Consider the following 26,328-nt stretch of genomic DNA (forward strand, 5'->3'; position numbering starts at 1 on the left):
AAAGAAGCACTAGATAAAATTGATTTCATCCAAATTTAAAACTTGTTTATCTAAGGAGATTAACAAGAAAGTGAAAAGATAATCTACAGAATGGAAGAAAACAGTTTCAAACTGCATATGGGATAAGGGTATAATATCCAGAATTTATAAAGAACTTTTATAATGAAACAATAAAAAGATAAGCAACCCTATTAAAAAATTGGCAAAGGAGTTGAAAAGACGTTTTTCCAGAGAAGATACACAAATGGCCAATAACATGAAAAGATGCACAACTCATTAGCTATTCAGGAAATGCGTATTGAAACCACAATGAGATAACAGAAAATACTAAGTGTTGGAAAGGATATGGAGAAATTGCAACTCTAGTACATGATTAGTGTGGCCACTGTGGAAACCAGTTCCTCACAGAGTAAAATATACCATTACCCCATGACCCAGCAATCCCACATCTAGGTATATAACCAAAGAGAGTGAAAACAGGGTTGCAAACAGAAACTTGCTTCTGTTCATAGAAATGTGTATAGCTCCATTACTTACAACAGCTAAAAGCTGGAAACAAGCCAAGTGCCCATCAACAAATGAATGAATAAACAAAATGTGATATATACACACTATGGGATATTTATTTGGCCATAAGAAAAAAGAAAGTTATGAGACATGCTGCAATGTATCTTGAAAACATCAGTTAAGTGAAACTAGCAAGGCACATAAGGACAAAAATTGTATGATACCACTTATAAGAGATGGCATTCACAGAATCAGGAGCAGATCAGAGGTTACTGCAGAAGGAAGGATGGTGGAATGAGGGAGTGTCTAAAAATTTTAAAAAGAGAGAGCAAGAGATGGGATACAAGACAGGCTAATTTGGCTTTATCTAGTCTAGCTGTGTGATGACATCTGATGGTTTCAAGACCATTTTACTCATCAAGAATCAAACCTAGAGCCACATTCTTCCAATTTGGTATATATCATGGTATAAAATAATAAGACTAATGGAAAAAATGTTTGGAGAACTTTTGTTCACATCAGCGTGTTTCTTTTAAGTAGTGGGGAGGCAGGAAGGCTCGACAAGGGCATTAATTTAAACTTACTGTTTTTTTGAAAAAACTTCAAACTTACAGAAATGTTGCAAAAATAATACAAAAACAATACACAGAACTCCAAAATACCCCTCCCCCAGATATCCAGACTTAACAACGTTTAGCATTTTGTGACATTTATTATATCATTCTTTCTCTCTCTCTATTATCTAAGCATATGAGAGTAAGTGGTTCCTCTAACACAGAACTTTCAGGTACATTTCCGAAGAACAGTACAGCTATAAAGTTCAAGAAATTTATCTCTGATATAAAGCATTCAGTCAATATTCCCATATTTTTAGTTGTCTCAATAATGTCCTTTTTTTTCTGGTTTGGAAGATTTTTAAAACAATTTTAATAACATACGTACAACTAAAATTTCCCCCTTTAACCACATTCAGATATATAATTCAGTAGTTGATTACAGTCATAATATTGTGCTACCATCACCACCATCCACTGTCAAAACTTTTTCATTATCCCAAACAGACATTCTGTACCAACTAAGCTTTAAATCCCCATTTCTTATCCCCTCCCTTGACCCCTGCTAAACTGTATTCTAGTTTCTGACTCTATTTATTCTAATTATGTTGTATCAGTGAGATCATATAATATTCGTCCTTTTGTGTCTGGCTTATTTCACTCAGCCATGCCTTCAAGGTTCTTCCATATTGTCGCATGTATCCGAATTTTGTTCCAATTCACAGCTGAATAATATTCCATTGTGTATATATCTTTATCTATATCGATATAGATATACACACACCACATTCTATTTATCCATTCATTGCTTGACACTTGTGTTGCTTTCATCTTTTGGCAACTGTGAATGATGCTGCTATAACATCAGTGTGTAAATACCTTTTCGAGTCCCTGCTTTCAGTTCTTCTGAAATCCCAGCAGTGGGATTGCCAGGTCATATAATTCTACACTTAACTTTCCGAGGAACCATCAAACTGTCTTCCACAGCGGCTGCACCATTTTACATTCCTGCCAACAATCAATGGGTGGAATCAGTCTTCCTGTTTCTCCACATCCTCTCCAACACCTGTAATTTTCCTTTTTTTTTTTCTGGTGCTTGGTCTGGGAATCAACCTGGGTCTCCCTCATGGAACGCAAGCATTCTCCCACTGAACACCCATGCGTCCTCTATTTTTTTTTTTTTAATATCAGCTGTTCTAATGGGTATGAAATGGTATCTCATGGCTTTGATTTGTATTTCCCTCATGGCTAATGATGCTGAATTATCTTTACTAGCCCTTTCTGGCATCTGTCTTTTTTTTTTTTTTTTTAACATGGGCAGGCACACCAGGAATCAAACCCAGGTCTCAGGCTTGGCAGGCGAGAATTTTGCCACTGAGCTACCATCACACTGCCCAACATCTGTATATCTTATTTATTTTATTTATTTATTTATTTGTTTTTTTTTATTTTTTTACATGGGCAGGCACCGGGAATCAAACCCGGGTCCTCTGGCATTGCAGGCAAGCCTTCCTGCCTGCTGAGACACTGTGGCCCGCCCTGTATATCTTTTTTTTTTTTTTCAGAGAATTTTTGGCAAGACTTTGTCCTATTTTTTCATTTGGTTGCCTTTTTAATGAGTTGTAGGATTTCTTTATAAATTCTGGATATTGAATTCTATTCAGATGTGTGCTCTCCAAATATTTTCTCCCATTCCGTAGATTGTTTTAGTTTTATGATAAAGTCCGTTGAGGCAGAAAAGTTTTCAGTTTTGATGAGGTCCAATCTCTCTATTTTTTTTTTCATGTTGCTTGTGCAATTGGCCTCAAGTCTAAGAAACAATTGCCTCCCACAAGGTTTTGAAGATGCTTCCCGACATTTTCTTCTAGTAGTTTTATAGTCCTGATTCTTACTACTGTGATCCATTTTGAGTTCATTTTTGTACATGGTGTGAGATAGAGTCCTCTTTCATTCTTTTGTAGGTGGATATCCTGTTCTCCCAGCACCATCTGTTGAAGAGGTTATTCTGTCCCAAACTTGGCAGCCTTGTCAAAGACTCCTTTGGCAAGGAATCTCAATTTGGTTCCAACGGTCTTTACATCTGTCCTTTTGTCAGTGCTACCTGCTTAAACTTTCAAAACCACAGGTAGTCGGTATTGTAAAATTAACTATTTAAAAGTGTTCCCTCCCCAGTGGTGAGTGTCCCTTAAGATTTCCAGTCTTTCAGGAATTTCCCCACTAGGGTAAATAAAAAAAGCGCTACGGATTTTGTAAAAGGTACACATAACATCAAGACCAAAGACTTAACACAGCACAATAATAATAACATAACGTTAAATGCAAAAATTGAAAACAGCAGCCTAGAATTCTCTTTCTGGGATCAAAAATAAATAAATAAAGTTTTTAATGGTGAATGGTCTAGGTATTTGTTATGAGTAATTTACTTTTAAAGTTTTAAAAAAAGTTTCTGATGAATTATATTATAAAGTGTTTCAGTAAGTCACCAAACTGAACATGTTTATGAATTCTAACAAAAAGATTCTTTTGTTTGTTTGTTATTGTCTGCTTTTAAGTATTTTTATATACCTGTCTGGAGATCAGAAATTCTGTTATTAGAAAGAGCAATTAAACCCTGAATAGATAGCCAGGAAGATGCCTTTTTAAAAAGACCTGGAGTTACAGGCCCTAGAGAGTAAGTAGACAAGAAAAGACCGACCCCATCTCCCTGGGAGTAACTCTGGCATTGAATACTGGTTTGTCCTTTTTTAACTTTAGAAAAATTACTTATGGGAGTTCAGATATTTTTGAACTATAAAAAGTGGCTGCATTTTAAAAAATACTGTTTTAACAAATAGCATTCTAATATCAGCTTAAAAAGAAGGCAGAATAATCCTGATAGAAATAATAATACCTAATGCTTACAGGACAATACTTAGTATCTACCAGCACCGTTCTTAGTGTTTACCTACTTTAACTCATTTAACTAAATAGTTAATAGTCACAATAGACCTATGAGATAGATGCTATTATTACCCCATTTTACAGATGAGGAAACTGAGGTACAGAGCTGTTAAGGCACTGAGGCACAGAGAAGTTAAATAACTTTCTGCTTTGAAATGTATCTGTGCTGACTCACCCATAACCACCTTCTTACATGCTTCAGCCCCAAGAGGAGGGAACCTGCATTCCAGTACCCTGTTGACACAAGGCCACAGTAGGTGCCACTGTCACTGATTAGCTTTGCAGAAATTGTTTTAAACCCTGCTCCTGTCCAGTGATCTCTACTCTCAATTAAAAAAAAAAAAAAAAGAAAGAAAGAAAGAAAATAAATAGTTCAGTCTTTGTTCTAAAACCATTGGTAAACCATAGGGGGCAAATTGAAGCAGCAGATTGCATGACATCCTCTGTTTTAAGCAGATCACTCAAGTGGCTGTAATTGATACAGTCACCTGTACCGAGGCAGACAGACGACCAAAGCTGTGTGGTGTTTTCAGGAAGGTCTCTTTGCAGGATGCAAACCCTGAGAGGGCCAAGTCCAAAACGAGGAGTCCCATTTCTAAATGCTTATGACAAACGTGGTTGCTAGCTTCCCCTCTCAGCACATTTGGAGCCCCCATACCTGGCAGCCAGGTGGCATGGGGCTGAGACACAGGCTGGGGTATCAGAATGGCCTGGCTCAAATCTTGTCTGCCATTTATTAGCTGACGCCAAGCAAGTTTCTTAACCTCTCTGTGCCTCAGTAAACCAGGGATACTAAGAGCCTCTGTCTTGTAGGGTCAGTGTGTGGATTAATTAAGGTCAAGATGCTAAAAACTCAGCTCTGAGTCTGATACACTGTAGATGCTAAAAAAAAAGTTATTCAAGGTAGTTCACACTCAGCTAAGGATGAGCACAGAAGCTGTGCAAAGTCCACTAGTATGTAAAATGATGAGAGAACAAAGCTTGCTGTGGGCGAGGAGACACAGCACAGAGTAGGAACTGGGCGCCCACTTACTTGCGAGCAGGAGGCAGGAGACCGCCAGGGTGCAGAGCTGCTTGGAGGTGGTGATGTTGTAGCGATCCAGGAAGTGGTCCAGCAGGTAGACGGCCAGGTGCCGTGCCGCAGGGCAGAGCTGGCAGTGGCTGCTCAGCAGGGTCAAGATGTCGACAAAGAACCTGCGGCTCTTGAGGAGTGGGGAGTGGGCTCGGAAGGCAGGCAGCTTCAGTTCCTGGGGGACAGACAGGGCAGTAGGAGGGTCAGAGCTGCCATCCCAAAGCCTCAGATGCCTCTGGTGGTGAATTGTCGGGGCAACCAACAATTTGGTTGAGTACCGGGATGGCAGCGCCTTGTCTTCCGGAAAATCCCGGGCCATCTCTTGAAAGCCCTCTCTAAGCAAAGGCTCATAAAATGATCAGGAACCAACATGATTAGAGGCAGGGGAAGGAGAAAAGGGCCTTCAAAGGAACCAGGGACCCCCAGTGCCAGGTTTGCCATCTGAGATACCCAAGGCCCTAAAAAAACACAGGCCTTGAAGTCGGAGACCCGCATGCAAATTCTGGTCCTGTAACTCAACCGCTGCACTTCCTTCTCTACAGGTGAGGATTGAATGAAAAATGCATGCAACGCGCCTAGCACACCTCTCAAGGCTTAATTCTGTGTGCGTGGGATTGTGAGAGACAGGTTTTTGAAGAAATTCAACCAAAAGAGAATTGAAGTAATAATACAAGGACCTCCCCAATACCCTTCACCTGGACTCCTCATTGCCGACACCACCCTCTCTCTACATGTACACACTTTCCTTTGGAAGTAGGTTAGAGACATCATGATACCTCTTCCCATGAGAGTACTTTCACTTTCTAATTTATGCACAGCCATGTAATCCGAATGTATTTGTCTAACATGAGAAAAATCACCACCAAGAAAATTAAATAAAGATTTTTATGATGGGAAAAATTTTCTTAAATATCTATCATATTGACAACGTAATGAAAGTAGACCAGACACCATTTGTTTAGGAAAAGTCCTAGGCACATTTTGTCAAGTAGGGAAATGAAAAGAGAAGAAAATTGAGAGAAAAGGGGAAAGCAGAAGTTGGCAGAAAAGGAATTGTGAAGATGGCATGTTCCTTGGTGGATGAGATTGAAACAAATCAGAGCCCCTTCTCTTTATAATGCCTCTCTCTCTTAACCCAGGACTTTACTTCCCTAACAACACATCTGGGACTAGAAAAAGATGTCTGTTCATCCATCCATTCAAGACATATTCATGCAGTTCACTCCAGTTTCAAGGACATCCTATATGCGATGCATTGTTCTAGATGCTGGCAATACCACACTGAATAGGAGAGGCCCTCCTACACGTAGGAGTTAACAACTGCAAAACTCTTAGGAGAAAGAGGAGTAAATCTTTGTGACCTTGGGTGAAACAACAGTTTCTTAAATATGGACCAAATGTAGACATGACAAAAGAAAAAAACTAAACTCATCAAAATTTAAAACTTTTCTGCATCAGAGGGCATCATCAAGAAAGTGAAACAATAGTCCACAGCATGGGGGCAAATGCTGAGAAGTCACATGTCTGATAAGAGACTAGCATCCAGAGTAAATTAAATACTCTCACAACTCTGTAATAAAGAAAATAGCTAAGTTAAAAGCCGGACAAAGGACTGAATAGACATCTCTCAAAAAAAGGGTATGCAACTCCATAAGTGGCCAGCAAGCACATGAAAAGATGCTTAGAATCATGAGTCACGAGGGAAATGCAAATCAAAACCACAATGAGATACCACTTCAGACCCACCAGGATGGCCAAAATAAAAGAAAAAACAGACATTAACAATTGTTGGTGAGCATGTTTGCTGGTGGGAATGCAAAATGGCACAGATATTATGGAAAACGGTTTGGTAGTTTCTCAAAAAAATTACAGTTACCATATACCCCAGAGCAGTTTCACTCCTAGGTACATGCCCAAGAGAAATGAAAAAACATATCCAAATAAAACATGTCCAATGCAAAAACTCGTACATGAACATTTATGGCAGCATTATTCAGGAAAGACAAAAGGTGAAAACAACCCAAATGTCCCATCAACAGATGAGGGTAAACAAAATGTGGTATCTCCACACATGAGAATATTATTCAGCCATAAAAAAGGAATGAAGTACTGATACATGCTACCACATGGATAAACCCTGAAGACATGATGCTAAGTGTAAGAAGCCAGACACAAAAACCCACAAATCGTATGATTCCATTTACATGAAATGTTCAGAATAGGCAAATCTCTAAAAATAGAAAATAGACTCAAGGTGAGCAGGCGCTGTGGGAGGGGTGAATAGGGAGGATCTGCTAATGGTTATGGGGTTTCTTTTTGGGGTGACACCATGTTCTGAAATTAGAGTGGTGATGGTTACACAACTCTGTGAATAAACCAAAAAACACTGAATTATACACTGTAAAACAGTGACATTTATAAAATGTGAATTATATAGCTCAATAAAGCTATTATAAATCAAAAAGTAGACACATCCCTACCCTCATGGAATTAATTGCCCAGTAAGACAACAATGGCAATCAAATAAAACTGTGTCAAACAATGAAGGAAAGCTATGTGTCTTGTGAAAGACCCCATCTTGTCTGGGGGAAGGGAGACCTCTCCTGTGGAAGGAAACCTGAAGGGGAGATTCTGCTTGCGTGCTGGTTTGAAAGGATTTATGTACCCTAGAAAAGCCATGTTTTAACCCTAGTCAATCTTGTGAGAGCAACTGTTTCTTTTAATCCCTAGTCAATAATGTAGGTTGGAAACTTGATTAGATTATCTCCATAGAGATATGACTCACCCCTTTGTCAAGTAGGGAAATGAAAAGAGAAGAAAATTAAGAGAAAATGGGAAAGCAGAAGTTAGCAGAAAAGGAATTGTGAAGGCTCACTAATATGGCATGTTGTGGGTATTAACCTTTCATTAGAGGGAGATGTGACTCCACCCATTTCAGGGGGGTCTTGATTAGTTTACTGGAATCCTTTAAAAGAGGAAGCATTTTGGAAAGAACGTGAGAACAAGGAGAGAGCCACAGAACCACAGCGGAGCCATGAGGTCAAGAGTCCACCAGCCAGAAACCTTCAGAGACCAAGGAAAATGCCACCAGGGGAACCTCATGAAGCAAGAGGCCTGGTGAGAAGCTAGCAGACATCGCCATGTTTGCCACGTGCCTTTCCAGTTGAGAGAGACATTGAACCTCATCGGCCTTCCAGAACCAAGGTATCTTTCCCTGGATGCCTTAGCTTGGCCATTTCTATGGCCTTGCTTTAATTTTGACATTTTCACAGCTTTAGAACTGTAAATGTGCAATTCATTAAATTCCCCCTTTTAAAAGCCATTCCGTCTCTGGTTTATTGCATTCTGGCAGCTAGCAAACTAGAACAGCCTGGGAGATCCCTTTGCTCTGGTCTGTTTCCCGAGGGTCGCATGGGTGGCACTCAGTGATGTAGGCAGCCCCAGGGCCTTGCTCATGGAAGGTGCTCAAAGGATGAATAAATTATTTTATCTCCTTTAGGTTTACATATGAAGAGTGTGAGTCTGCATAAGTCCCCTCACCTCAGGGGCTTTACTTAACTAGCAACAGATCTGGGACTAGAAATGCTTTCAAGTATCTCTTTTGTCTACATTTTAAACTTAAATTATGGAGAAGATTTTTTATCCTCAGCTTAAATTCTTTAAGGAAACATCCAATTTCTTTGCATATTCTTCCTTTTCATTTGATGAATTTATGTGGCTACCACAGAACTTTAAATTCCTTGAGGGTAAGAGTCTGGATCTGATTTTGCTCATCACTCTTTCCCTGGCACCTGGTGTGACTAGAACTTAGCTGCCCAATAACTAGCTGTTGAAGGAATTAAGAAAGGGAGGGAAGGAGGGAAGAAGGAATGAATTGCAGGGTGGTTCCGGACTGCCTTGGACCACTGGAAGGTGTGACCAACTCTATATAATAGCAGGTCGGTGAGGACTTCAAAGAGAGGAGATAGGGGCCAAGTTTGAAAGACATATCTAGGAATGTACCTGATGGAAGATGCAGAAAGGGAAGAACACTCAGCAGGAGAAACAGCAAATGCACCCAGTGGTCCCATAAGGCAAACCTGGGGCACTATCAGGTTTAGGTAGGATGGACAAAGCAGGCTGGAGAAATGGGCAGGGTCCCAGCTGTGTGCCTTGTTAAGATGTCTGGCTTGGTCTGAGGGCAATGGGGAGCCAGGGAAGGGTTTAGAATAGAGCATGGCTTCAACTTGGTCAGAACAGCTGTCTATGAAGATCTCTAGGCCAGCTCTCTCCAGGTCTGTGGTCTGACAGCCAGCAGCAACAGCCAAACATCTGGCTGCAGATCTTCCATCAGTGTCCCTTTTCTCCTGACAGCATCACAAGCTTGCACGTTGCTTGAGTATTTCCTCTAAGCACAGAGCTCTAAGTTCAGGCTCTTGACAAGAGGATGACCACAACCACAGATCCTCGCTGTTCCGCAGCCAGGAGTTGCTGGAAATGAGCCATGCCCTCATGGATACAGCTCAAAGTCCCAAAATACAAGAGGTCAGATATGCGAAGTCCTGACTTCCCACCCCGCTCAACTCAGCCAAGCTCAACTCCTGGATTTTCCCTTGTGCCAAGTGGGAGAAAACACCTCGAAGCACCACACTGAACATCCGTCCTCAGTGCATTTTCCTGAGAAAAGACTCCATAGCCTTAAGCAGTCTCAAAGGAAGTCACAGTGCATAAAAGAAAAAAGTTCAGGCCATTAGAAGGGGCAGCGATACGTGTCAAGGAGTAATGCTTCCTGCAGAAGGCTTGTCCCAAGGGGGGTGGGGCAGGATTTTGAAAGCTAGAACAGTTGCCTGGAATTCTTCATTCCTATTTGTGTTTGTCCCTCAGCTATTGGCTTAAATGTCACTTCCTAAGGAAGGCCTTCCCTGACTCCCTCATTTCCTACCAGGTTCCCCTTGTTCTCTCTCCTAGCACACTCTATTCATGGCAAAATGTTTACTGATGTAGGCAACTCTTCCTACTAAACTCTAAGCTCTAGAGAGCAGGGGCTGTGGCTATTTTGTCCATACCATTTGTCCGGTGATCGGTATCACGCTTGACACAGAGGCAGGGGCTCAAAAAAATATGTGTATGAGTAAGAAAAACTCAATCCAAGGACAACACTTCCTGCCCAACATACCCTCCTCCCGCAAATGGGGGAGCAGCTTGGCATTGGGCGGTGAAGCCAGCAGTTCTGGGTTGGAATCTCGGCTCCACTGTTTATTAACACTGGGCATGTTAATTCTGAAACTCACTATTTCTCTTGAAAAATGAGTGTTATGTCATGTAAGTGTAAAGTACCTGGCATGTCAAAGGAGCGTAACATGTGTGGGGGGGTGCCTTTTCCCTCAAGCTGGTAACAAATCTCAGAGCTATGTTGGCTTTATGTGACTCTGACAAAGGCTCTGGGCTGCCCTGGACCTGTGTCGAGCACCAGGGAATAAAGCTTTCAGCTGACGGTTTACAACTGGGGCCCGGGTTCCTTTGCAGCAAAGGAAACCTGCCTATTGGTGCCCTCCACAGAGCACCCCAAACCAAACGGAATTAGTAGCCCTGAGCCTCAGTTTCTTCCCATCACTCACGGAAGGGCCAGTCTTTGGCAAACAGACAGCCATGTGGGGCTTAGGCATGCCTGTCCTGTCTAGCTTGAGAGCCCACTTAGGGGAGGAAAGGGACTCAATACAAGGACTTTGCTCTAAGGAGCCACATTCTTCCCCAGCTGGCAGGCCACCGTCGCCCGAGGAGTTGGAAGCCAGCCCTTCTGCTGAGCAGCCGGGATTCCAGAAACAAAAGAGCAGCCAGCATGAGCTGGCTTGTGAAATTCTCCTCAGACTGGGCAGGCACTCGGCAGACACTCAGCAGCCAGGGCAGGTGGGCAAGAGGCAGGTGACGGCCTGAGGGCTGGACAGCATCAGTGGGGCCAGCGGAAAGGCTGGGGGTGGTGGGGAGAGGCTTCCCGACAACTCTGCCTCTATCTTCTCACCCGAGCCAGAGAGGAAAGCACCTCTACCGCAGACACATCTAGAAGTGAGCTGATGAGCAGGTGTGGCACGGGAGCAGATGGCTGTGACGGAGTTTAGAAAAAAAAATCCATTTTACAAAAAACTGCCTTTGTTCTTACAGTCAGTTTATCTTTTAAAATAATAACTAGGAAAAAAACTAGGAGATATACACCAAAATGTTAACAGTGGTTACCTCAGAGGGTTGGGATCATGTGTGATTTTTTTTTTACTTTTGCTCTTTCTACAGTCTGGATTTTGTTTAAACGTTCAGTGTTACTGCTTCATTATTTCAATTATTGTATTTCCAGTTTGGGAAAAAAAAATAGAGAGGAGGTAGATACCCATGGGTGTCAGGGCCCAGCTCAATTTTTTTCCCTTGAGGAAAGTCTCACACCATCCCTTTCATAAAATTAGCCCAGTGGCAACAACATTAAGCCTGTCACTGCACTGAGTATTCCACTTTATCCTCACAACCCTGGAAGATGTCCCGCCACTAAGATGTAAGCCCCAAGGCCTCACCTAGAAGTCATTTTTCTTTTCCTTTTTTTTACTGCCTATAAATTATGCGTTGTCGGTGAATTTTAAAAAGTAGAAAAGAATAATAAATATCACTTATAATCCCTCCTTTAGAGATAAGTACTATTCAGCTTTACATGGATTCCCTGTGCAAACTTTCATAAAATGGACTTGCGATTTACAACAGCTCTCCACTCCTCCTGCGGTGACTGTCGTAACGCCATTTTTCATGGCTACACAGCGTTCCACTCTAAGGTTGTGCCATGCCCTCTCCAAGCCCCCAATGTGGATATCTGGGCTGCTTCTCTCCATTCAGGGCTCTGATGAGGCTACTCCTCAGGGAGGACTTCCCTGACCCCCATCCTACAGCACCCTATGCATTCCCTTCACTGGGCTTAGCACAATCCCAATTGCTGTTTATTGATGTGCACATTTGTTTATTAACTGTCCCCCCACCCCCACCCCAAAACACGCACAGAATGTGATCTCTACAAGAGAAGGAGCCCCATCTCTCTCCTGGTCTTATCTGTACCCCAATACCTGGCACAAGGTAAGGGTTGATGACTATCTGCTGAATGAATGAATGCAGTGTTTTGGTGTGATGAACACAGGGGTGATCAGAGCAAAGACCAGCTGGGGGACCCCTTTCCCCACCTGTGGTGTTCTATGCCCTTCTTTCTCCCAGGTCTCCTCTCCTACCCCTGCATCCTTCCATGGGGTTAGAAAAGGGTTAATTGCCCTTCTGTGTGGGAACCCCCACTGCGATGCCTCAGGGGGAGCCAGCATTTCTGAGCCTAGAGGAGTCATTCTGGGGGATGAGGTATCAAGACAGGATGGACCCCTTAGGAAAGTGAAACTGCTCTACTTGCTGTGCAACAAAACAGCTTTGGCTGGGGCTTCGAAAGTAGAAAACATGATCTGAAAGAGGGGGCACTCTAAGGAAGGTCATACAAAGCCGCTGCGCAGTGTGGACAGGTTTCCAGGTGGAGGGTGGGAGGGAGTGCGAATCACCACCAAACTCACACGGGTGCCAGCCTTGAGGCAGTTGGAGAGCACTTGCCACACTTGTGCTGGGAGCAGGGGTGAGGCGAGCCCGAAGTGCAGCTAAACAGACCCTGAGACCACAGGCAGAGGTGCTGGGCAATGACTGCCAGAGGGACCCCAACCCTCTGCCGCTGCAGGACAGGTGGGGAGAAACTGGGCTCTAATGGCATGTTTAGGATAACCTCAAAGGCATCTGAATGTCACATGTATTGTGAAAGTTCTAGCTTTTAGCGTGTTCTGAATGGCCGCTGCCACTGGTTTCTCACATTAAGGGAGAAAGAGTCCTTGTTTTTAACACTTGATGTCCTACACTGTGTCATTTTCTAATTGTCTCACTGTTTTGCTTCTATTGTTAACCCACTCTTCTTTCAGATCTCAACTTAAAAACTCATTTTCTGAGAAGACTAGTTCCTTGGTCATGCCCCTGTCAGATATTCCCCAAACACTCAAGACTTTTCATTCATTCATTCATTCATTCACTTTTATTGTCCTTTTCCTCCACTAGGCTGTAAATGTCATGAGACCAGGGACCGGATTTGTCTTGTTTAGTTCTGTGGCCCCATACCTGACATAAAAAGAACACTTAATAATTATCCAAGCCTCCAAATCGGGAGAACAGCAAATATCCGGATTGAAAAAGTGAGGAAAAAGTGGTTTGATCCTGATCTACAGTTGCATAGAACTACTCAACATAATGGGCAATTCCACATCATAAAGACGGAAATTCAGCATGGGAAAGTGAATTCCAGGGGAAAGGGAAAGCTCAGTTCTTGCCTTAGGTTGGCATGTGCCTCAGTCCACCCAACGATCAGAGGGTTTCTAAGGAGGAGCCTGGCCAGTGTTCATGGAGGGCTGGGAGCTACAAGAATTATACAATGCAACTGTCAGTCATTTTGAGGACAATGCTTCCCAAGGTGTGTTCCACGGCACACCAGTCCCAAGACATGGTCCCTGAAGAAAGGGTTCTGCGGGCCATTAGTTTGAGAAACACTGCATACCACAACTTCCCCTTCCTAAAAGGAACTAAATATTAACCTATGAGAGGCTCTGAAACATTTCGTTAGCAAAATGCGTATTAAGTTTGGGCAACTCTAGGTTAAATCTGTTTATCTACAGAACAGCCCCCGCTTTTGGGGGAAGGTAGGCAGAATAATAACATACCCCACAGCATACTCAGTGCAATGGCGCTTTAGGGTGCTGGCCCCTGGGCATGGGCACTTTGGGGAGAATTAACCTCCAGCACATCTGCAAGGAAGGCCCTAGTGAAAATCTCTGGCTCAACTCTGAATAATATGATGATTGTAACCCGAGAGATTTACTGAAAAGCTTGCTGAGGTTAAGACCCACAGCTTCCACCTGCAGATGTGCCCTGGTAAGAATTTCCACGTGGCCACAGCATTAGGAGGTTAAAGAAGCTGCCTGACGCCTGGCTCACAGAAGCTCCAGCCGCTGCGCTGGTGCCTTGATTTGGGAGGTGCAAGGACGGGGGCCCAGGGTAAAACCCCAATCCCTGGCCCAATTCTATAAAAAACAGAAACAAAAACAGCTCTCTCTCCCCATACATATATAGGAAACAATGTGAAATCTTATCATTTGCCAGACTCTATGCTGAACATTTTCCATGTGTTTCATCCTCTACTTCTCTTAATAGGGCCCCGAGCAAGTCTGATACAGCATCCCAGTATTCCAGACAAAGACAGCTCAGAGAGGCTAAGCAACATGCTTAAGGTCACACAGTCAATACGTGATAGATGTGAACCTGGGTTTTCTGACTTTAAACACAGGTAGGATAAGACATGAGGCCTCCGCAGTAGGTTTGGTTATTTTCCTCCCAAATTAATGCTTAGTTAGCTGATTATAAAATATCTGATCACTATTTTAGAAGCTACAAATGCATATAAAGAAGATTAAAATCCCCGGCAACCCCACCAGCACGAGTGAACTGTGGTTACGCCGGCGTGCGGGTGCCTGTTTCCAGCCTTGTTCCTGTACACACACCCATGTCCCCACTTCTGTCCCTCCTGAGGCTGTCTCCTCCTTAGAAATGTAACGCAATTCAGGTTCAATATGTGCATTAGCTCCACCCTGACACCCACCCTCTTGAGGTGGGTCCAAGCAGAGATCTAAAGAACCCAGGAACCAGGCCCATGGGTGCACCTGCACAAGGTCACACATTGCAGGCCAGTGGCGAGCCCTGACTCAGGCATCAACGGAACTGCCTGGGCCCCGGGGTGTGACACCACTCTGAGTGTGACAACCCTTCATCAAGGGCCCGCGTGCGGTGCAGGGGCAGACAGATGCTCTGAACCCCAGCTGCTGGGAGAAAACCACCCCGGGTGCCCAGCTCAGAGCTTCCCACAGCGCTCATCCCACTGCTGCCTCCCCAGAGGGTCTGCGCCAGCTGCTTGCGAAACAGCCAGAGGGGCCAGGTCTGCCTGAGCACAAAGACCAGCGAGAGCTGAAGAAACACCATGTGCAACTGAGGTGACCAACGGGAAGTGGAAACTTGCAACTTTAAAGGGAAAGAGAAAGGGGTGGGGGTGGGGTGTAGTTTGGTTCTTCAGAGGCCTCAGGAGTACACAGCACCAACCCAGGAGGCCCGACAAGGCCGAGAGGTCCCCTCCTTCCCCTCTCCGCCCTGACTGCTTCAGAAAGCTCAAGGAGGCACTTTCAGTGAAGAACTGACACCTCCATGGAGATTTCAAAACCACTGAGACAGTGGCCCCTGGCACTGCAAGAGAACAATGCGAGGCCCACTCCCTTGGCTGAGGCACGGCTGGAGCTTCCTCTCAGCAGGGGAAAGAGCAGGCTGGGCCACCTGCTGTTTCCCCACAACTGCTCCCACAACTCTGCACGGCACAGGGGCAGCTCTGGACACACCCCCTCACTCCCAGGCTTGCAGTGGCGGGCTCATCCAGCAGGGACAGGGACAACGCAAGCCACTGGGCCCTCCAAACCCCCCCAACATCACGCACAGCCTCTGTAAAATGCTCCTCAACTTCTTCACGTTACCTAGCTTTCTGATACCACCACATCCCTTACACTGTCTCAATTAGGGGGGTGCCCCGCATTCTCCTATGTCCTCCATTATCTAGGGGCATGCCCCCCACTCCTTAGTAGGCATCATGATGTGCCCTCAAACATTTTTTTTTTTAACAACTTAGGTCCACATATTTTTTTTCCCCCCGGAGGGCGGGGGGGGGGGGCAGTGCACGGGCTGGGAATTGAACCTGGATCTCCTGCATGGCAGGCACGTGAGCTATCACTGAGCCACCCGTGCCCACTCTCCACTCGCTCCCGCTTCACCGCCACTTCCAGTGGCCCACATCCCTCTGGTGGATGTTCCTGGGTACCTGAACCCTAAAGTGCAGCCCAAAGCAGGCTGGTAGGGTAACCACTCTCCTGCCCAGTCACATCCAGCAGGGAGCCCATACCCCCCCAGAGCCACAGATGAGCGTTTCTCAAACTGTAGTCAGTTGACCACATGCATCATAATTTCCTTTCCAGCCTTTTAAACTTGACTTACTGAATCAGAATCCCTGGCATTGGGGCGCAGGCACCTACCTATGTTTAACAACTGCTTCATTTGAATCCAATGATGAACTAGAAGCTCTGCTAAGGTAGAGAACTTTGTTTTTTCTACCAGTCAGATCCCAATGGCTAGGACAGTGTACGGCATGCCGTCAGCTGCCAAAAAATGTGTTGAAAGAGTGAATGCTCACGTGGTACGGGGTAGTCCTGGCACGGCCTGTGGCCTTTCCCTGGGACCCACAAATACATCCTGTGTTCAGGATGAGGTGAGATGGCTTGGTGGGATAAAAAACGATCCCCTAGATAAGGGGACTTCTGGAACATTCCTTCCTCCATTGTCCTGAGCATATGTACATATTCACTGGAGAAAGTCCGGTTTTGGGGGGCATATTTTATGACATCTGGGTGTATCTGTCCCTGGAAGGGAGGGAGCAGGGCTCCTCCGCCTGTGCGCACAAACATGAGAGGGGTGCTGCACGCAGGCCATCTCCTGGCACTGCCTACAGAATGAGATCCACTGGCTGTGGGAAGCAACTCCCACTAGCAAAGTGGCCTTGCTCTGTCTCTTCTCTAGGTGAGTAAATCCTCTTTGCACCACTGTCTGTGTGAATCGTGCTTTTGCTGGTGATCCTGACACCCGTATTGGATCAGGCTGCCATCTTTGTACTGGATTGGTTTTGTCGGTCCTGCTTGACACCCACCAATGTTCAAAAACTACCACCTTGGTGAGAACATTTAACTGGTCTTTTTTTTTTTTAAGCAAGCAACTTTAATAATCAAATAAGATAAAATATTTAACAGTGTTAGCACATTGTAGGTGCACAATAAACACCAACACCCTTCATTGAGTGGGCAGTGGGGAGCCCTTAAAGATTACACAGACACCAATCACTTCCAGAAGGAGCTCTCCCAGTCCAATGCTCACTGTGAAAAAGGCCGACTGGGCTCAGCAACGGGAAGCTGTTTTGTTCCACAAGTAAGAAGCTTGAAATCCTTCACTTCTTTTTTGCCTTATCATCTTCCTGTCCTGGTTCAAGCACCTCCTGCCTGGGTCACTTTTTTTTTTTTTTAAATGAAAAATACCATATATACCAAAAAGCAACAAATCTTAAAGCACATTGCAAATTAGCTATACAATGGATTTCAGAGCTTGGTATAAGTTACAGCTCCACAATTTTAGGTTTTTCCTTCTAGCTGCTCCAAGACACTGGAGACTAAAAGACATATCAATATAATGATTTGGCAATCATACTTATTTGTTAAACCCTACCTTCTCTGTATAACCCTTTCTCCTTTGATCTTTCTCCCAATCTTTAGGCATATTTGGGCTATGCCCATTCCAACTTTTTCATGTTGGAAAGCGTCATCGATAATATGGGATAGGGAAATGAAATTAGCTGATGTTCTGGAGAGATTGGCCCTCTGAGTTTCAGGACTTATCTGGCCTGGGAACCCATCTGCAGGTTGTAGGTTTATGGAAAGTGATCATAGTACAAGAAACTGTTGTAGAATCTCAGATAGAGCCCTAGGTGTTCTTTAGGGCTGGCAGGAATGTTTTTGGTTGGGGTTTGGCAAAGTGTGGTAATGAGCAATATGCAGCTGAAGCTTGCATAATAAGCGTAGCCTCCAGAATAGCATCTCGACTCTATCTGAACTCTCTCTCAGCCACTGATACCTTATTTGTTACACTTCTTTTTCCCCTTTTGGTCAGGAAGGCATAGTTGATCCCACGGTGCCAGGGCCAGGCTTGTTCCTGGGAGTCATGTCCCACATTGCCAGGGAGACTGGGCCACTCTTAACACCCATTACGAGTCTCCAAGGCCAGGCTCCAATTTCCACTGTGATACCTCACTCTCCTCCTTACAGCCTTCTTACAGCTAGCTCTCCAGGTGCTCTCGGGATGAAGCACAAACTTCTGGGGAGACCCCCATTCCCAATGTCGACATTCCTGCTCTCATGCCCCTCTTCCCCTGCTCACCAGATCACCATGCCCATGACAATCACACACTGGCCTGTGCCTAGGAGGTCAGCTTTCTTTGCACCTTTCTCTGCTTGCCAAATATCTACTCATCCTCGGTACCCAGCTCAATCAGCACCTCCTCTTGGAAGCTCTTCACAACCCAATGGTACATGGCTAAGGGGTGAGTCTGGCAGCCACTACTAGCTGTGTTGGGTAAGTTGCTTAACTTCTCTAAGCTTTAGGACATCTTAAGTGCACAGGGGTGCTGTGAGGAGTTAGATATGGAAAGTAGTGTCTGTAAAGCTCTTAGCATCTGTTAAGCACCCCTTAAATGTGGGCTACTTTACTAATAAACCCACTATTATGGTCCCTAGCACAGAGCTGTAATGGATTTTACAGGACTAGGTCCTCCTGGCTAAGACCTCCAGGGCCAGGGTTGGGTGGTGGCTGTGCTCCAAGCAGAGCCTCCCAAGGGGCCCCATAACACCTGGGAAAGTGGCCCTAGTGTTTTGACAAAATTCCCCCAGAAACCTCTTCATGGCCAATCTTAAAAAAAAAAAACACCAAAAAACAAAAAACAAACAAACAAAAAAGAAATAAATGCCTGGTTAAATCCCAGAATATATTAAAGAAATAATTAAAAAAAGTACTGGCAAAGTCCCTTAAGGAATGGGAGAAAAATTATGGAACTATTAAACTTTACCACCAGGGAAACCCCTCATACTGTGTCAAACACTAGGGACACACAAATCAATAGGCCAAGCCCTTGAACTTGAGGCTTACTCTTGTGAAGCTTATGCATGTAGCAGAGAAGCTTAGCCTACCTATAGGTATGCCTAAGAATTACTTCTGGAGGACCTCTTTTGTTGCTCAGATGTGGCCTCTCTCTCTCTAAGCCCAATTCTGCAAGTGAAATCATTGCCCTCCCCCCTATGTGGGACATGGCATCCAGGGGCGAAAGTCCCCCTGGTGGCATAGAAGATGATTCCCAGGGATGAGCCTGGCCCTGGCGCCATAGGATCAACAATGCCATCCTGACCAAAAGGGGGGAAAGAAGTGTAACAAATAAGGTATCAGTGGCTGAAAGAGTTCAAATAGAGCCGAGAGGCTACTCTGGAGGTCACTCTTCCACAAGCTTCAGTTAAACATTGCTACCTATCATAGTTTACCAAACTCCAACCAAAACCATTCCTGCCAATCCTAAAGAATACCTAGGGTATTATATAAGATTCTACAAAGGTTCCATGCACTGGGGTAACTTTCCAGAAACCTACAACCACCAGTTGGGTCCCTAGACCAGATAAGTCCTGAAATGCAGAGGGACCAGCCCTTCCAGAACATCAACTAGTTCCATCCCCCTAGCCCATATTTTTGACAGCCCCTTCCAATACGAGAAAGCTAGAATGGCCATAGCCAAATACCCCTCAAGAGTGGGAGAAAGCTCAAAGGTGATGGTGGAGTTATACAAAGAAGGTAGGGTTTAACATATGAATATGAATGCTGAATCATTAAATTGATATTTCTTTTAGTCTCCAGTATCTTAGAGCAGCTAGAAGTAAAAACCTAAAATTGTGGAATTGTACCCCTTACCAAACTCTGAAATCTGTTCTACAACTAATTGTTGCGATATGCTTTGACATTTATTGCTTTTCTATATATACGTTATTTCTCAGAAAAAAAGAAAAAGTCGATCATGATGATAAATGCACAGTTATACAATGATAACATGAACCGATTCTACACTTTGGATGATTACATGGCATGGGAAATATATAGTATATATTATTTAAAAGAAAGTAACATGAGATACAATACATAATTTTTGAAAGGTCATACAAAGTAAACAAACAAAAGTAACCATGAGAAATGAACCCTGAGATATTAGGAGATAAGAGAACATTATGCCTGCAACTTGGTTCAGAGAAAGATAAATATAAATATAGCAAAAGAGACTAAGGCACAAGTAGTAAAATGTTAATGACTATGTACTATACTTGCAACTTCTCTCTAAATTTGAAATAATTTCAGAACAGAAAGTTAGCACAAAAGGAGAAACTACAGAGAGATTTCAACAGAGCTAAATTGTATTTGCACCTCTTTGTGCCTCTAGTCCCGTGCTTTCCTGTGCACCCACCCTCCTCTCAACCTCACTCCTAGGCTGCCCAGGTGTCTACTTTGCTTGGTGGGTGGGTGGGTGGGGAGTTTATGTTACATCATCACCAACTTCAAGGCTGCATGGAAATTCCTCTGCTTTTTGGGTGTGTCTTGTCTTAGGTAAGATTCTGCAAAGAAGGTTGCAAGGTTTTAAGGCCCCAATTCTCCCACTTAAGAGGGGAATCCTGGACAAGCTGCTCAGGCTCTAGGAGGCCATTTCTCTACCAGTGCGATGGAATTATTGGCAGCTATGTCACCCACCCCACAGTCAAGTCCAGGAAGGACAATTTGTGGGCTGTAGGGTACCAACCTCAGATCAGGGGGCAGCAATGAGTGCTTCTTAGGCAACAGCTACTCTGCTCAGAACTGGGGAGACACAGCCCCTGCCCTCATGGGCCTATCATCTAGTGAGGGAGGCAGCTCTAAATCAAACAGTGGCATAAATAAATGAATAGTTGGAAATTGTGCAGTCACGGGTGGTCTGAGAACATATAATAAGGGATCCAGTCTTGCTTTGCCTAGGAGTCAGAGGAGACTTCTCTGAGGATTGACGTTTGAGCTGAAAGCCAGAGAACAAGTAGGTTGTAGCATATTATAATCCTACAACAGTAGGGAAGTACATGAATCAAATTGTTAATAGTGGTTAGCTCAAGTTCAACGTCACCATGAGGAAGCAATCAGCCAGATGAAGAATACGGGATGTTCATCAGGACAAACCTGGTTTTCCAACAAATCAATGGCATGGAAAAAAAAAAAAGTAAAGGGGATGGGGGAAAGGAGAGCTTTAAAAAATTAAAGACTTAAGACTTTCATTAAACAAAATGTTAATGGCTGGACGTTCTCTGGATGATGATTTGAACAAACCAACTCTAAAAAGCCATTTTTGAGACAACTGGGGAAAACTGAATATGGACTGGGCAAAAGAAGATACTGGGGAATTATTGTTTATTTCGTTAGGTGTGCTAATGGCATAGTTAAGTTTGTTTTTTAAAAGCCATTATCTGTTAATGGATATTTATGGGTGAAATAACATGACACTGGAAGCAGATGAAACACAAAACTGAAGCTGGGTGGTGGTACATGGGTTTCATTCTATCCTTCTCTCTACTTTTGTGCATCTTTTTTTTAGTATTGTTGTTTTTTGTAGAAAACGCAAACACCACCTTTATTGTTAGTATTTACATTCAGTTTTGTAAACAAAGTTGGCAAAAACTTCTAAGAATTTGCATACATATTTATAAAAATTTCAAGAATATGATCCTTATCACTTCCGAAAAGTATAAAGTGTTTAAAGACTAAAAGTCAGTAAATGTAGAAATGGAAGGGGAAGAGAAAAACATTGCCAACAGCTCATTTGAATTTTCTTCTCCCCAAATATCTCTAACATTGCACGTGCCACTGTTTTCAGTATAGCTTGTAAAGCCCCCAAATTCTGATTTTTCTTCACTAGTCTGAAATACGTTCAGTAAAGATTGCACTGGTGAGCTATAAATTCTGTTTTCTTCTTGTGGAGTAAGAAACTCCTTTTTTCTTAACTGATTCTACATTTAGTTCCAGATTTTCTCTTTTATTTCTTCCTAATAATATTTTCACTTTCCGATGGATTTTACCAGAAGGTAAACAATCTATATTCTTTTTTTTTTTTTTCGGGTCCTCTGGCATGGCAGGCAAGCATCCTTGCCTGCTGAGCCACCGTGGCCCACTCACAATCCATACTGATGGCATCACAATCATTTGGTTCCATGAGAGGGTTATGGGATGGGGTATTTGCCTGAACTGTTAGGTGTCTGTGCATCTTTAAACATTTCTATAATAAAGTTAAGAAAAATGCAGAGGTTAGCTCGGAAGTCAGAAGTTCTCAGAATCTTTTTTTTTTACAATGATCAGAAACATCAATTGACATTAAGCACACAGCCACCTATCACATCACATCTCACACTCCAGGGCACTGTAGGGTACAGATCAATCACAAGGTGGCCCACTCCTCACCGATCGGTACATGTAATGTACCCAACATTTCCTTACCATCACTGAATCCACTGAATTCCCAACTCTTCTCTTCTGTGCAACATTCTCCCTTCTCTACTCATCTCCTCTTAACTCACCCGCCCAAGTCGTGGGATAACTGCTGCAGGTCTAAGGAGCTGGTGATGAGGACATGACGTGTCTTTAGCAAAGAATGTTCAGGTTCTGGCACCACGTGCTCCAGCAAACTGCCAGAGACCCAGGGCATTCACATTTGGCCTTGGAAGGATTCATCTACCAACTAACTGCAGAGATGGGCTAAGAGAACATGGAGCATTTTCTACCCAGGGCCTAGGGTCACCCAAGCATACACACAGCCTTAACGTAATCTCAGGCTGGGACTGTCTATGGGGCTCCACCCAGCCTGGAAAGCACTGAGAGAGTTCCCTACTCCTTCCATCTTCTAGTGGTTTTCCCTATCTGGTTCCTGCTCCTTTGAAACACAGCCACATTTAAAACAAGACATCATTTTGCCCTATCCAATTGGCACTGCTTTTTTCCTGAAGGATAATATCCAAAGTCAGTAAAGCTGCTGGGAAGCAGGCAGTCTCCCTCACCATGGGTGGAAGTGTAAATCGGTGTAACCTTTTCGGAATCTATTAACTGGCAATATGCAAAATTCTTAAAATCATATCCTTTAATCAGCAGTTCTACTTGAGGACTTTATCATCACGAGGACACACACAGACATTAGACAAGGATCATCAATAGGAGCTACGTAAAACTAAACAGGGCCCCAGAACCAAACCCAAAGACCATCAATAGGGGATGGATGACCAAACGGTGTCACATGCGCACAACGGAACACTACTGTTGGGGGTTGAATCACATCCCCCACAGAAGGCACGTTCAGGCCTCCTGGTCCTGTGGACATGAACCCATCTGTAAATGGAACCTTTGAGGATATTAATTAGGTTGGGTTCAAACTGACTGATCCAAAATGGCTGAAGTTCCTATCAGCAAAAGAAATTGGACACAGAAGAGAAGCCCAGGGAACAGCCAGAAGCTGGAATTTAACGGAACCTAGAAGAGAAAGGAGAAGATGCCACCATTTGCCTTGATATGTGATGGAAAAGCTAAAGAATCCCAAAGATTGCCAGCCAACCAGAAGATACCCCTCCCCAAAGGAAGCAAGCCTTCTAGCCTGAAAACCCTAGGCCAGTAAATTCCTATCATTAAGCTAATCCCTGGTGCAGAATTTGTTTTGGCAGCAGAGAAACTAAAACAACTAAAGCAATAAAAAGGAAAAACTCCTAACAGATGCAAAATGTGGATCTCAAAAGTGTTTTGTTAAATTAAAAGGCAGACACAAAAGAGTACATATTATTTAATTCCATTTATATGAAACTCCAGAAAAACAAATCTAATCTATAACTACCAAAAGCAGATCAGTGATTGCCTAAGGTGGAGGGTAGAAGACGGGTAGGTTAACTGAAAAGGGCAGAAAGGAACTTTCTAAGCAGATGGCAGTGCTCTATATTTTGATTATGGTGGTAGTTATTAATGTAGACACTTGTCAAAACTCACGGAACTATATATGCACTTAAGATCTATACACCATATTGTAGGTAAATTATGTGTAAAATTAAAAAAAAATGAATAGCCAGCACCACCTAAAGACCCAACAATAGGATCAGTTAGTCACATCATGGTTTTATCCACATGATAAAACGTTATGCATGATATTGTAGAAGAATGACACAGAAAATCACTTAGTATTTACAGTTGAGAAAAAAATCAAGTTTATGGAACTGTAATATACTGTGATCACATTTTAATAAAATAAAATGTATATAGTTGGATAGAAAATAACCCAAAGGAAACATTCCATTCCCTCATTCACACCTGTTTATTGAGAACTTAATATGTACCGTTATTGTTGCAATGAGAAAAAACTAAATCCTTTCTGTTATGGAGCTTCTGTTGGGTGGTTTTTTTTTTTTTTTTTTTTTTTGGTGCATGGTCAGGGAAGCGAACCCAGGTCTCCCACATGGAAGGCAGGCATTCTAACCACTGAACCACTCGTGCACCCCTGTTGGGTGGTCTTTTTTTTTTTTTTTTTTTTATGTGGGCAGGCACCGGGAATCGAACCCAGGTCCTCGGGCATGGCAGGCAAGCATTCTTACCTGCTGAGCCACCGTGGCCCGCCCTGTTGGGTGGTTTTTATTTAAAAAATTTTTAGCTATCAAAAAAACACACATTAAAAAATGAAATGGTACAGACAGTGGGTAAATTCTACTACCACTGGTGTTAAAACATACTCACATATATACTGATGTTTGTTTATGCACAGAATAACTCTAGAAAGAGTCATGAGAAATCGGGATCAGTGGTACCTTTTGGGGTCTAGGGGAGATGGTGAAAGGAAGCCTTCTCACTATCTACCCTTTCATACAGCTTGACTTTTCTTTTTTTAAACCATGTCCCTACATTATCTATTCTAAATAAATAAAAGAGCTTGTTTCTAATTGGGGGGTAATATCTACTAAGTAGGATTGGGTGGAGAAATGGGTGGAGAAGAATGATATGGAAAGATGCACATGGTATACTACAAAATGAACAAAGTGTTTGGAAATATTTCCTATTTTTTACTAAAATTTCAAAAATGTATTGTGATAAGCATACAAGAGAACAGAAGAACAAACACTAAAATGTCAACAGACATGATTTCCAAGTGGTGGGATCATGGCAGGGAAATGTACTTTCTTCTGCTTGCTTGCATTTATTTTTGCAGTTTCCTAAGCAAAAGAATAAAACTGTGTGCGTGCATGCGCGCGTGTGGACTAGCAGTTAAAAAGAAAGAAAACAGCAGACCCACATGTCACCTCTTTCTGTCAGAGGCTCAGACACACCAGAGAATCGCCGGCTGCACTCCCTTTACCCAAGAGGCTGTGGGATTTAAGAAGACAAAGAACAAGTAAAGGACAAGGGCACAGGGCCAGCTCAAAGCCTGAGATGTCACACCCTCACTCAGAGGCCCCGGTGTCCACAGTCAACCAGGACGCCAGCCAAGCCCCCTTCTTCACCCAACCCAGAGGCCCCAGAGGCTGACAGCGCACCCTCATACCCTCCTTCTCCCTGGAGCACCCAGGAGGCAGACGGGGCCGGGATCGCTGGCCCAATTAGCTTCTTCCACAGATGAGATGCCCCAAGACCATGTCAGGACCGTGCTGCAGGCACACTGAGCATTCTGATATTCTCAGACCTGAAGTACTCAAGGGAAAAGGCCAAGTTCTAAATCAGCCTTTTTTTTTGGCTTTTATAAAGGGAATTTGTTAAGTTACAAGTTACAATTCTAAGGCTGTGAAAATGTCCAAATTAAGGCACCAAGGAAAGGATAGCTTTAGTCTAGAAAGGCCGATCAAATGGGCTAAGTCCTTGATTTTGGGGTTTGCCCCTATGAAACTTATTCCTGCAAAGGATAGGTTAAACCTTTTTAATATCAGGCCTAAGAGTCATCCCCAGAGAACCTTTTTTGTTGCTCAGATGCGGCCTCTCTCTAAGCCAACACGGCAAGTGAACTCACTGCCCTCCCCACCACGTGGGACATGACTCAAAGGGGTGTAAATCTTCCCAGCAAGGTGGCACCTGACTCCTGGGGATGAGTCAGGACCTGGCATCAAAGGATTGAGAAAGCTTTCTTGACCAAAAGGGAGAAGACAGAAATGAGACAAAATAAAGTTTCAGTGACTGAGAGATTCCAAACAGAGTTGAGAGGTTATCCTGGAGGTTATTTTTATGCATTATATAGATATCCCTTTTTAGTTTATGGTATATTGGAGTGGGTGGAGGGAAGTACACCTACAACTGTTGAGCTGTGTTCCAGCAGCCTTGATTCTTGAACACAATTGTATAAAGATGTAACTTTTACAATGTGACTGTGTGATTGTGAAAACATTGTGCCTGATGCTTCTTTTATCCAAGGTATGGACAGAAGAGTAAAAAAACATGGATAAAAAATAAATAATAGGGGGTTAAGGGGTAAAATAAATTGGGTAGATGGAAATA

The 26,328-nt window shown here is 43.4% G+C and overlaps 1 protein-coding gene across 1 annotated transcript in view; it reads right to left on the bottom strand.

Moving 5' to 3' along the window:
* The window catches only part of CCNJL (cyclin J like), a 69,228-nt gene that overhangs the window by 35,668 nt on the left and 7,232 nt on the right, over positions 1 to 26,328 (bottom strand). Inside the window, exon 2 of the mRNA XM_077137570.1 lies at positions 5,035 to 5,248. Coding sequence (XP_076993685.1) covers positions 5,035 to 5,248 — 214 coding nt within the window. The remainder of the gene's footprint in view (positions 1 to 5,034; positions 5,249 to 26,328) is intronic.

Source organism: Tamandua tetradactyla, chromosome 20, assembly GCF_023851605.1.
Source record: "Tamandua tetradactyla isolate mTamTet1 chromosome 20, mTamTet1.pri, whole genome shotgun sequence".
NCBI lineage: Eukaryota > Metazoa > Chordata > Mammalia > Pilosa > Myrmecophagidae > Tamandua > Tamandua tetradactyla.